Consider the following 14,020-nt stretch of genomic DNA (forward strand, 5'->3'; position numbering starts at 1 on the left):
TTCTTTTTGTTTTTAACACATTTTAATACATGTACCCTGCATCCCAGAATGTATGGCATCAAGCTATAAAAGTGTTCTCTTCAAGGCTATTTCATGTGGTGAGGTAAATAATTTTGAAGCCAACAGCTGTCCCTTTTCATAACTGTCAAGGATGGAGCAGGGAAGCCTCTTTGCTGAAGGAATCATCAGTGAAGTCCTCCCTTCATCTATTCAGGATGCGAAGCAAGATGGGCTACAAGAAGTTCGGGTACTAGAAAAAGCACCCTTTGTATCCAAACTCAAGTTGGACGTGGTGGGCAGAATAATAGCAGCATTGTGACAACAATAACAACAAATACAAGTCCCTGAGTGCCACTCGAAGCTTTTCAAAACAGTTTACTTAGTCCTCAGAAGAACCCATGAGGCGGGCACTATGATCAATCCCATTTTACACAGGAGGCAATTAAGGCTAAGAAGACAGGGCCACCCAGAGTCACACCACCAGAAAAAGAGCAGGGAGTGAGAGCCGAGGCAGCAGAGCTCTCGGTTGCAACCACCACCCATGCCATGCCTAACTATGCCACTGGTGGGCCAGGGCACTGTCATTTCAGCAAATGGATTAAGTACAGGTGCGAACACTTCAAAACCAATGATTTCTGCTAACAAAATACTAGAGGAAAAAAAAAAACAGAAATAGTAATTATCTCAGAAAAAAAGGCATCCCAGAAGCCTCGAAGCTGTAAGAAAAGAAAATGGCAGCCTGTGAATGCTGGAGGCAAAATAGACACACATCTGTAAAACTTAACCCAGGATCTCCAAGCCATGTTGCACAGAATCGAGAACCCTGAACTTCTCATCCCACTCCTCAGCCCTACATGACCACTGGGCTCAATAACTGAGGCTGGTAACAAAAATGCAAGTCAATAACATGTTAGGTTAGATTCAGCAGACTGTAAACCAAGAAGATTGTTACTGTGCTGTGGCAATATTATTCCATCAGAAAGCCAAAATAAAAATATTTGGTATTTTGGGATACACACAAGATTTCACTTGTGTGTAGCGTGCACTACTGGATGGTGCCATTAGATGGCACTGCACAGACCTTCCATTCAATTCACACACATGGTCCCTTTAAAAAGTAATTCTTGACTCCAAGAGAATTACTTGGGAATGCCCTTCACTGCATAGAACCATGGTAGAGTTATCAAAATTAAGACGCAGAAACACTGCACAATGCTATTAACTGAGCTACTGACTTCTTTCAAGTGTCCCAGTTTCCCTCTAATGCACATTTCTGTCCTTGGAGGCTGCCCATGGTCCTAAGACACATTTAGTTCTCATGCCTCCTGAGTCTCCTCCAGCATGTGCAGCCCCTCCATCTGTTTCTGTCTCCTGTGATCTTGATACTTCTGTAGCATCTTGGTTGTGTTCTGCAGAATGTCCTTGGATTTGGATCTGCCTGATGCTTTCTCACCAGCAGCTGAGGTTTGGGGCTTCAAGCAGGCCTGCAAAAGGGGAGGTGGTCTTCCCAGCACACTGTGTCAGGCAAGTGTGGTTTTAGTAAGTCTCATCAAGTGTAGCTCCCCTTGCTGCCAGTATAGGGGCTCCGTAGGCCTGTCCTTGGTAAAGGCAGGAGTCTTTTCTTCAGGGGAACATGCCTGGAGGCTAAGCAAATCTCCTTTCCTTCTTAAACTTCTGCCCACTGATTTCAGAGTTTCTGGATGCAGCAGTTTCTCCTGTGGTGTCTGAAGGGTGATTTTCTATCACTTTCATTCCTTCTACATCCATGACCTATAATTCTTCTGTGAGCAAGTATTGTCAATTTATATTTTATATGATTTCTCCTTGCTGAGTAGAACACACATGATTAAAGCTATAGATAAAACCTGGAGATTCTTTTTTTAAAAAAAAAATAGAGAGAGAGAGAGAGAGAATTTTTTAATATTTATTATTTTTAGTTTTTGGTGGACACAACATCTTTATTTTATTTGTATGTGGTGCTGAGGATCAAACTCAGCGCCCCACGCATACCAGGCGAGCTTGAGCCACATCCCCAGCCCCTGGAGATTCTTTTTTAAAAACTTACTTTTCAGCGGGCATGAAGGTAAACACCTGTAATTCCACTGACTCAGGAGACTGAGGCAAGAGAATCGCAAGCTGAAGGCCAGCCTTAGCAATTTATCAAGACCCAAAGCAACTTACTGAGACTCTATCTCAAAATAAAAACTAAAAAGGGCTGGGATGTGGCTCAGTGATTAAGCACCCCTGGGTTTAATCCTCAGTACCAAAACAACAACAACTACTTTCCATTTATATTTCAAAGCCAGCAGGTAGATTACTATTTATTCACTTATTTAAAAATTTTTGTTTTTAATTTTTTCATGTGATGCTTAGGATTGAACCCAGTGCCTCACACATGCTAGGCAAGTGCTCAACCACTGAGCCACAACCCCAGCCACTATTTATTTAAAAAAAAAAATTAGACAAAATTTATCTGCCATACAACTCATCCATTTGAAATGTACACTTCAAAGACTTCTAGTATACTCACAGGGTTGTGAACCATTACCATTATTAACTCAGACTATGTATAAACTTGGTATATGTGTATGTATATAAAATGAAGTCTATTATCTTTTTAATTTCTATAATGACATAAGAAGCTCCCCACTTCCTCAAACTGAGCCAACTGAGCCTGTTCAAGACGGCTTACATACAGATAATAAGGAGGGAAAAGATGTCATCATTCACTTCATATTATTAAAAAAAGTTACAGGGCCTATCACAAAACAATGGTTCCCAGGCTAATGGCCTCAAGGGCAAGTATGAACCTTCTGGAAACAGGACAAATCCTTTCTGGATCATCCACATCATTGGCTTCATTAATGAGTATAAATGTGTAGAAATGTGAGTGAGCATGGAGTCCTGGGGTTCTGAATAACAGATGAAGGCATCTCAAAAAGATGAGCCAAGCAGGAGCTTCTCAGGCCTTCCAGAGATAAATTGAAGATGCCTCACAGCTCAAACCATTCATTCTAATGTGAACCATTCAAGTTTGGTCTTCATTTTCCTTTTCTTCACAAAGGTGTCAGTTTTCATTGACATGTATAGTCTTGATCCATCCATCACGATAAAATGGGCACACCCCTGGCAGAGATAACACCACACTCCCCAGGTCAAGGTGCCCAGTTCCCATCTACTGTCTGTGACATGGCTTCATCAAGAGCGTCCATCCTCAAAGCAATGAAGTGACTGCAATTACTATAAGAATCTCCCTCAAACCAGAGTACCAGAGAGCCCCTTCCCAGGGGATCCTGCGACTTCAGTGGGCAAACCCAAGAGCACCTCTGCCTCCTCCCTGGCTTCTCTCCTCCTGCCATGGCCAGTCTCTGGCCTATAGACAAGAGTGTGCATGTCCCAGTGCTGCTGAGCTTTCAATCCAAATTCCATACTTATCGTCACAGCTTCAGTACATCTTAGACACTGGGAGAGGTTTTTTCACCTCACCCTCTTGTCAATAAGGAACACTACAGCTTAGAGGAATCCTGTGGTTTCTTCACAGTCCCCAAGCCAAAGCTTTGAAAAGGATCAGCAGCCAGGCACAAGCACATGCCTATAATCCCAGTGACTTGGAGGCTATGGCAGGAGGATCTCAAATTCGAGACTGGCCTCAGCAACTTAGCAAGAACTTCAGCAATGTAATGAGACTGTCTCAAAATAAAAAGGATAAAGGGCTGGGGATGTGGTTCAGTGGTCAAGCAGCTCTGGATTCAATCTCCAGAATTCCCCTCCAAAAACAAAAAGATCACCAGCCCGAAGTCATGGCCCTTTCCAGGATGCCCATGATGCCCCCTGAGGCTGATGTGGAGTCCTCATCTCTGCCTGCTCATCACAGCTCCCTTCACCCTCCTCCCCACCCCAAGCCACAGGGGGTCTCAGGCACACTGGAGCTGTGCTGCTTCTAGCAGTCTCTCTCCACCCATTACGCAGCCCCAGGGTCCTTCTGGTGAACTCCCACTGCTGGGGTGTGGGAAGGGTTCCCTTTGACTATGACCTTAGAATCAAAGCCCTTGACTTACGACATCTCCATCATTTCCTAGGAGGTTGTACAGCATTCAGCGCATTTTAGGAGACATTAGATAGCAAGAACTGGAAGAAAACTTAAAGACATTCAGATCACACGCTGGGAGTAGAAAACAGACCCTTTCTGGATGCTACCATGGCTCTAAATAGTTCCTCAGGGCCTTTTGAGTTCTGTCCTGCGACTGGCTCTGCAAAGTTGAATCTTTGTCCTTATGGCTAAGAGTGAAGTCGTTAATAACCGATTGCTGCAGCTGGCCATTCGGAAAATGTCTAAGTCATTTAACTCTTGATCTAAGTCATTTAACTCATGGTCCCTGCATTCATGAAGCACACAGGAAGGCACAAAGGGGACAAAGGTTAAGACTACGACAGTCAGAGCCAAGGTAACAGGCTAAAGGAACTAAGATCTCAAAGAGGAGGAGGCGGTGCTACAAGCCAGGGAGGCAATGGAAAATGCAGGAAGCAGAATGTGAAATCAGAAAGGTGTACAGAGGCACAGGCAAGGGAGAGGGACACATAAGAGGCCAGGTGTGGACTCCTTGAGAGACCACCCACTCAACACCTTGCTCTAACTTCTTGATCCCTGGCAGAAAACTCCTTCTACTACATAAACCAATGTTCCCCCAAACAGTGTCACCCACAGCATTTACCCTGCAAGGTACAACTTGAAAACTGACACCTGTACTCAGACAGCCCTCAAGATTGCACCGCCCATGGGGCTGGAGATGTGGCTCAAGCGGTAGCGCGTTCGCCTGGCATGCGTGCGGCCCGGGTTCGATCCTCAGCACCACATACAAACAAAGATGTTGTGTCCACCGAAAACTAAAATAAATAAATAAATATTTAAAAAAAAAAAAAAAAAGATTGCACCGCCCAGAGGCGCATTAGAAAGCCCCACATGGAGGGCTGGGGATGTGGCTCAAGCGGTAACACCCTTGCTTGCATGCATGAGGCGCTGGGTTTGATCCTCAGCACCACATAAAAATAAAAGATATTGTGTCCACCGAATACTAAAATAAATAAATATTTAAAAAGTTCTCTCTCTCTTAAAAAAAAAAGAAAAAAGAAAGAAAGCCCCACGTGGAAATCCTTTCTGCCCAGTTTAGTGCAGAAGTCAAGTCCAGCTTGACCAGGAGCTGGGACAGAAGTTCACACGGAGTCCACTCTCTCAAATGAGGAAGCCGCAGAGGCAAAGAAGCAACCTGTTGACAAGAGGAGCAACAGATGCTGGGAAGGACTTGGAGGGAGGAGGCAGGGTTAGGCAGAGCTGACCTGAGTGCAGGTCATCTCACTAAGGCAGCAGACCAGCACCACACACAAGGCACTGACCAGATCACAGGATGAATCCACCCAAAAAGCGAAGGAGCAAGCAATGGGTATTTGCCATCTCTGCTGTGCCATACCCCTCGCATGAGGAAAGGTCTTAGAGGTCAAATTGTAATCCACTGTTTCTGAAGCAGAACTCAATTTTTCCCCCTAGAGTTTAGGATCATGTTGCACACAAAATTCACTCAGTTACCCAGCACCTGAGATTCATGACCTGCATGGATACCTGCTCTCTCAGAGCCATAGGAGATAGGATGCTGAGTAGAACTTCCCAGGGTGGCCATGCTGCAGGGAACTTGGTATTTCATCTCTTCCTGTTCTTTCCACTCCAACTTGGAATTCAAATTATTTCAATGTTCTGGGACAGCCCTCATCTCAGATATCCTATCATCCTGCCCAAACCATTAAAATATCCCAGAAATTATACTTTGTGATCCAATTCATCTTTCCCTCCTGGAAGGGATACAAAAATCTTTTATTTTTTTTCTCAAATTCCTTTTGGTATTACAGTCAACTTAATAGATCACAAGATTGTCAGATAACATTTATATTATTTGCAAGATGTAGGCATAGCAACAGAACATACTGAATAGTTTTTGCCCATCCGGTTCAAACGTCTAAAACTAGAACAAGAAATATTCTTTCAGGGTGAGAAAAATTCCTCATAAGGCAATTTATTATAGAATTGCTGTCACTAAAACTGGAAGTGTGTGACACGGTGAACTCAGCCACTGCATCCTCTGGTGGAGAGAAACACAATACACATAATCCAAGATGAGAGAAGAATTCAACACATTGTTTATTTGGGGCTTTGAGCCCTATTTCTCTACTTAAATGCAGCTCAGTTTGAAGCCTGGAGGAAACCATTTCTCCCCACACAATAAGACCACTTCTGGAAAGTCATGTTTTCATGTTCCTCCCTTGCAGGCTCTGTAAGTCTGTGAGCTGAAAGCTCCTCTGTCTGACACTGCAAAGCACTGGCCCAAGAGAGGGGGTGTCTCTAGAGTGGGCAGGCATGTGGGAAAGCTCAGACACACTGCCCTACATATGCAGAAAGAGCATGGAGAGAGGGTGTCTAATACCGCCATCCCCATGGTTCTCACCCAGGGCTGGCTCTGCCTCCCCAGGGAACCTGGGCAATGTCTGGAGACATTTTTGGTTAATATAACTGGAGGAAGAATGTGTTACTGGCATCCAGTAGCCAGAGGCCATAGATGGTGTTAGCCATCTGACAGCGACAGGACAGCTCCATGACATGGGATTATCAGGTCCAAAATGTCAACAGTGCTAGGACCAAGAAAGTGCATTAAATTAATGAAGCACACAAGGAGAAAAATATAAAAGCACTGTCAATAGTCCTGAACACAATAATTACCAGAAGTAACTGGATGATAGGACGACAGCTTCCAACATAATAGGATAACCCAGACACTGCAGTGGATGGCTACATTATGAAGACCATTAAGCTCAAAGACGAATAGCTAGCTTTCAAGTCTGCTAATCATGTGCATAAGTAGAAACATACTGGTTCAAAGCAGGTACAACAGGCTATCATCCTAACTAACATCGTTTTGTTATCTGAGAGCCCAAATAGTGAAGAAGAACTGTTATAACTGTCTCACTCTCTTTTAAAAAATGGAAACAGCAAATATTTAAACTATAAAGATAAAAAGAATGTACTAGTAGGGGAACTAAATCCAAAGTGAAAACTGAGGAATAGCTCATAAATAAGAATGACTTCATAGGCCCAAGGTCAAGTGTATCAGTTCCTGGTAGTTCATTATGACAGAACATCAGTCCAGAAGCAGGCACTTCTAGACTGCCACCCGGAGACCTCTCTTTCTACATTGAAATGCCATAATGTTCTCAGCAGCATGTACTCTCTTCAGTGAGCCACATGCAAGATTCACCTATACCAACAAAATTTAAGATAATCACAGAATTTTAAGAGTCACAGGAATATTTGATAAAGTAGTCTCTGAAATAAAACAGAAACCAGCTCTCTGAGCAAAATGCAAGGAAATTACCTGTACTGTCATTTATCAATAGTTTTTAGAAATCCCCAAAGACAACATAGTCGCAGAAAAAGAAAATAACTAATAACTCAGGTGAAAAAACATCTTTATGCAATGCAGAAAGGAAATGGAGGTGCATAAAATGTCAAAAAGCAAGGATATTAAAAATGCAAAATGCTGCTAACTATTTATACTGTTTAAAAATCGTGAAAATCAAATCAAAAGGCATTGAGTCCTTTGCCAAAGGCCGTTCATTATTTCACGTGTTCTACTGTAAAATTAATATAAAGATTTAGAAGAAGGAAAAAAAAAAACTAACCTTAAGGTTATCAAAGGTTTTGACAGTCTGCGCCAAGTCACTGACGCTCCCTGACGATGCTGTCCCCTGTCCCCTAGGGCCTGAGGACACCCGTGAGCCGTCAAGGACCTCAAAGCCAGAAAGCAAGGCCTCTGCACAGCTGCAGTGAGACTCCTTGGCTCTCTGACCCGATATCAGGTATGTCTTCAAACCTATGATGGATAAAAATTACAATCAGCACAGGTTGAAACCACGGTTGACTGAAACGCAGCTTGATCTTGCTCTCTGTAGAGAACGTGCTCCTGAAAGGTGGAAGTAAAGTGAAAATGTGAGTGGGTCATTTATTATGACTGCATTGCAAGCTCTTCTCAGACAGATGTAGCCTCAGGGAGTCCATCAGCCTCCATGATAGACGAACTGTTTACTCATGCTACATGTTCTTGGAATAATGGCTGCACGCTTCCACCTTGGGGGGCTGGAGTGAGCAGGACTAATTCCTCTATGGAGGGGTCACATGACCTTTTTGTGAAGGTGGCATGTACTCTCTTGGATTGGTGGCTCTGCATACCACTTGGGTTAATAAACACCCATTCTTGCCATCTGTAAGGGACTGTCCCCAGCCCAGGGCGACCTCAAACACAGGGAGGGTCCTTTATCCAGACAACTGCTTGTCTGCTCCCTGTGCAGCTCCAGCACTGCAAGAGAAAGCACAGACAGATATGCCCAGAGACCAGTGGCACCTAGAGCAGAGGAGGCTGAGTGAGGAGCCCTGAGCCTGAGCACAGCAAAGCGTCTGTCCACCAGGTGGAGTGCACCTCGGCAGGGAGCAGCAGCTGCCTGTCTGTCACTGTGAGCCCACACCAGCTTCATTGCACACATTCCTGAGGCTTGTCGTCACTTGGTAATTGAGATAGCAAGTTGCACTCATTCACCAAACATTTATTAAGCACTTCCTGTTTACCACACACTGTAAAGGGTGTGAGGAAGACAGGAATGGACATGGCAGCCACCGTTGTGCCCTGTGTAGAGCCCATCACTTGAAGCAGGGCAAGGAAAACAAGTAGGTGTAAGTGTGGTTGGGTGGCTGAGGCACAGGCTGAGAACACTGGGAGACATGGGATCCTCTAAGAAGCATGAAAGAGTAGCACTCTGCACAGAAGATGTTGTAGCTTAAATGTGTCCCCTCTAAACTTTGGGGGTGGCCAATGTGATAGTATTAAGAGGTGGGGGTCTATAAGAGGAGTGAGGCGACCACGGCGCTCCCTCATGGATGGGACTAAGGCCCATCAGCTGCACTTGGCCAGCTCACTCTTCTGCCTTTCACCCTGCAAAGACACAGAGTTCCTCCCCCGTGGAGGATGCAGCCCTCAACAGACTACTGGCTGTATGACAGCGCCTCGACCTCAGGCTTCCCAGCCTTCCAGGACTGTGAGACATAAATCTCTGTTCTTTACAGATTACTCAATCTGTGGCATTCTGTTATGGCAGCCCAGACAGACCAAGACAGAAGGCCTCCTGAAGAAGCATCCTCTACACGGTTAGCTCAGGGCCAGGCAGCACCACCAGGTAGCAGGTGTTACCAGAAGAGTCCACAGGGGTCCCCCCAACAAAGGAGTTGTGGCAAGCACTGCTGAGGGATGGTGCTGACCTCAGTGTGGCTGGGAACATAGTGTGTGTGAGAGCAGCCAGAGGGGAACAGCTATCTGTGGAGCATGCCTGTGGGACATTCCCAGGAGTCTGCATCCTGGGGGCAGCAGGAGGGCAATGAAGAGAATAATGAACAGGAATAAGACTGAGGACAAGCCAGGGAGCTGGTGAAAATGCCAGCCATGGGGGTGGGAAGGGAGTGGGGGACGTGAAAGTCAGGAAGTGATAGTGGAACCTACTCCCAAGTCTGTAAAGTCAGGCAACACTTCTGTTCTAAGCAGCTGCTGCAATGGACAAGGGCCTGGCTTCTAGAGGGGAGCCCAAGAGTTGGGCTCAGGCTCTCAGGCTCCATCACATCCTAAGTAAGGGGCCTAAGTAAGGCACTTCATTCCTCTGCAACTCGGTTTCTCATCCCCAAGGTGAGCTAAGAACAGGATTCCCCCTCAGAGCTCATGTGAGGCTCAGATGGTTCACACACACACACACACACACACACACACACACACACACACACACACACAGCCTCTCCAGCAGGGCCTGGCACATGGCACACACTCAATAGCTTTAGCTGTTACTAACAACCTGGTGGGTTTTTTTTTTTTTTTGGCAGGGGGTGGAGCACCTGTACCCGGGATTGAGCTCCGGGGCACTTGACCTCTGAACCATACCCCAGCCCTATTTTGCATTTTGTTTAGAGACAGGGTCTCATTGAATTGCTTAGCACCTCACTTTTGCTGAGGCTGCCTTTGAACTCGTGATCCTTCTGCCTCAGCCTCTTGAGCTGCTAGGATTATAGGCGTGAGCCATCATGCCTGCCTCAACATGGCGTTTTACCTTTGTCACCAGGAATCTTTCTCATGCTCCTTCTATGTACAAAATCACATGCAGAACTGTTAAATCAAATTCGTTTCTAACTTGGATTATCTTTCTTTAGGGAGTTCTAAATGACCAACTTGTAGCAACAACATAATACTGCTAGTGTTACAAAGGTCAAGCGTAGGTGTTCACAGTAAGAAAGTTTTGTGGGTAAATTAAATATCTATTTATGCTTCAATATGGCAAGCTAAATTTAATATCTTTCTATTTATGCTTCAATAAGGAAAGCTAAATTTAAAGTGAAGCCTGTGCCCACACTGGAGGGACAGCAGCATGATGCAGTAGGGCTCAGCTGCTGCTGGGACATAACTTAAGAAATGTGTCAGGACTCGGTTCCTGAGCTCAAGTCTAGCCAACGCCTTAAGTCATGAAAGTTAATGATTTAATGAGTAAGCACACACATGGACCCCAGGGTCCAAGTTCACAAGAATGATTTTTCTGAAGAGAAGGTCAAAATAAGGCAGGGAAGTGATTTATTTTGTTAAATGCAGCATATGTAGGAGAATAATAAATAAAAAATTTTATATCTTTTCCTGGTAATTGATTTTCAACCTAACATTTATACCTTTCATTAGCTTGCAGAGAGGGATGGTGCTTCCTTTAGTGTTCCTGTCTGGGGAGGGATGTATCTACAGCAGTATGTTGAGACAGACATGACCACATCCTTGACTTTCTTACATACAATCAGCCCTCTTTATCCACACTCATGGCTTCAATCAATTGTGGATCAGAAACATTTGGAAAAAAAAAAACAACTCTCCATCTGTAATGAACATGCACAGACTTTTCCCTTGTCTGTATGTCTCCAACAGTAACATGTACATAGCACTTACATTACATTAGGTATTATAAGTAACCTAGACATGCTTTAAACTATACCAGAGAAATGCACAGATTATATGCACCAGGGATTGAACTCAGGGGCACTTGACCACTGAGCCATATCCCCAGTCCTATTTTGTATTTTATTAGAGACAGGGTCTCACTGAGTTGCTTAGCACTTCATGTGATCCTCCTGTCTCAGCCTCATGAGCCTCTGGGATTACAGGTATATGCCACTACACCTGGCTACAAATATACTTTTTTGCTTAAGGGACTTGAGTATCCTCAGATTTTGATGTCCGCAGGAGGTCCTAGAAATAATCACTCATTGATACTGAGGGACAGCTGTGTTGCACCAATTCTTTAAGAACAAAAATTTTGCCCTGTGCATACTGGTGATTAACTTTTGTGAGCTAAGTGAATTTTTGAGAGTACCAAAGTCCATTTTGGAAAATAAAAATGATTCTGGCCTCTTTGTCCTGGTCTTTTTTCTGTGGGATTCTTGCTTTGAGTGAGAAATCCTCAATCACCAAGAATCAAGGACCTGTCAAGGCAACAGGAAAATAAGAGGAACTAGCAAGCAAAGACCGTCTTAAGGAATAACGTGAGTTAAAAGCATAACACAACTAGTATCTAGAAGCTGTCATCACTAAGGACTTACAATCAACATAAGAGAGCCAATCAGTTTGGGCTGGTTTTTAAATATTCTACAAATATCTTTTCATTTCACATCATATATTTCCTCACAACTAGGTGTGAAAGGGCCAAGTAGCATGAAAATTATTCAAACTAAATGCAATCAGTCAACAAGGACAATTAAATAATAAAAGCTCTCTTAACCTACCAAATACCCAGGGCCTACGAAGTGTTAGGTATTAATCTATTGTTTCTACTTGTGAAAAGCAAAAGTTTTGGTGGAAAAAAATTATCTGTTCACATTAAAATATTCTGAATGGGTAAAAGCCCTCCCACTCCTATGGCACAGATAATCACAAAGACCAGTTTGTCCTGGCTGCTACAACATTTGATGAGTAGTCACAGGTTTGGACAGCAAATGGCTACTGGTAAAATTTAACCTCTTTTTTAAAACTTTCATCCCAAAGAATAAAATAGGAGGCAGACTTACTCAAGAAGGTAAAAAAACAAAGGGTGGACACTAGACCTGTTTAACCTGACTTGATTAAGACTTCAGTCTAATGAAGCTTTTAGAAGTCTCTCTCTCTTTCCTGAACAGTTACTTTCTACGTCCAGTTTCCCCTGCTATTCTGGTCATTCATAAGCACATAGCCATCATGGCCAAAGGCAGATGACTAGATAGCCACTTAGTGACCATGCTGTGCCGCCCCCTCCTGAGGCCTACACTTGGTGCTGCACTGCTGCCAGAGTTCACAGGCCATGCCTCCCACTTCTGAACCTGAACTGCCCTTTAATACCATGTGCCTTCTCGAGGCCCAGGACCCACTGCTCTGGGATCACATGTGGCACACTGAAAACTGCCTGTCAGCTACTCTTCTGTTCGTTTGCTCATTCATTTACCCAACAAATTAAATCTGTATTTAGTCCTTACTGAGGTTTGGACATGAACAGGGACAAAGAGTGCTCTAGCTGTAGAAACTGAATCAGACAAAAACTTTTACTTCAATGGTCTTTGAAAAAGAAACACCATAACATGTTCCTAATCCACTTCACAGGGCTGCGGAGCCTTGAGTGGGTTGGTACATACACAGAGGGAAAGGTAAGGTGAAGACAGGCTTTTCCTGAGAAAGTCTCTAGCAATGCTTTGGAGCAAGTCAGTTAACTGAGTGAGGGACGCAAGTAAAGGGGAGGATGGCAGGAAGAGGAAACTTCACAGTCCCAGTCACGAATGGTCAGCCTCTTCAGAAGGACTGAAGTACTTTTACAATGAACTGCAGACAATGAAAGGGAAATGAAGGTCCAGGACGGCTCTGGGGTGCTGGGTGTATCAGTATGAGAGTGACCAGAGGAGGCTGCGAGGAGGGAGGCACAGGAGCTGAGAGAGACAGACAGCTAGCCAGGGGACAGGCACACACCATGTGGTGACACTGAATGCAGAAGAGGGGCCAGACCACCTGCACAGTGTGCACCAGGGCTATCAGAGGCCGCGTTCTCTTCCCAGAGAACTAAGAAATGACAGTTAATTTGAGGGTTAAGAGGTGCAAATTTGGGCTGGGGATGTGGCTCAAGCAGTAGCGCACTCGCCTGGCAAGCGTGGGGCTGCTGGGTTCGATCCTCAACACCACATAAAAAAATAAAATATTGTGTCCACATAAAAAGCTAAAAAATAAATATTAAAAAAAGACGTGCAAATTTAAGTACAGAAGAGACATAATAGAAAACAGATTCTAGAAAGAAAAGAAATGGAAAACTACATTTAAAATCTAAGCATAGGGGCTGGGGATGTGTCTCAAGCGGTAGCACGCTCGCCTGGCATGTGTGCAGCCCGGGTTTGATCCTCAGCACCACATACCAACAAAGATGTTGTGTCCGCTGAAAATTAAAAAATAAATATTAAAAAATATTCTCTCTCTCTTTAAAAAAAAATCTAAGCACAGATGGCAGCTAAATAATTGGAAAAATCAAAATAAGACAATACACTGAAAACAGAAATAAAACGATATGTTGCTCATTGAAAGAAGCCAGTCACAAAGGACCACATACTATGCAATTCCATTTATGTGAAATGTCCAGAACAGGGAGATGTGGAGACAGAAAGCAAACTGGTGTTTGCCTAAGGTCTGGCAGGGGAAGGAGCGGCTACTGCTGATGAGCACAGGGTTACTTTATGGGGTGGTGAACACATAAAATCAAATTGTGATGTTTTCACAGCTCGAAAATGCTCAAAACCATTAAACTGCACACTTTAGAGGAGTGAACTGCATAGTATGTGAATTATTCCTCAATAAAACTATTTTTTAATTTTATTTTTTTGTGGTACTGAGAATTTAAAAAAAAA

At 44.0% G+C, this 14,020-nt stretch overlaps 1 protein-coding gene across 2 annotated transcripts in view; it reads right to left on the reverse strand.

The window, feature by feature from the left end:
- The window catches only part of Adcy9 (adenylate cyclase 9), a 115,409-nt gene that overhangs the window by 30,604 nt on the left and 70,785 nt on the right, over positions 1-14,020 (reverse strand). For both annotated transcript variants that reach the window (XM_021734874.3, XM_005337738.5), the window contains exon 3: positions 7,723-7,913. In XM_021734874.3, coding sequence (XP_021590549.2) covers positions 7,723-7,913 — 191 coding nt within the window. The remainder of the gene's footprint in view (positions 1-7,722; positions 7,914-14,020) is intronic.

Source organism: Ictidomys tridecemlineatus, chromosome 10 (assembly GCF_052094955.1).
Source record: "Ictidomys tridecemlineatus isolate mIctTri1 chromosome 10, mIctTri1.hap1, whole genome shotgun sequence".
Taxonomy (NCBI): Eukaryota; Metazoa; Chordata; class Mammalia; order Rodentia; family Sciuridae; genus Ictidomys; species Ictidomys tridecemlineatus.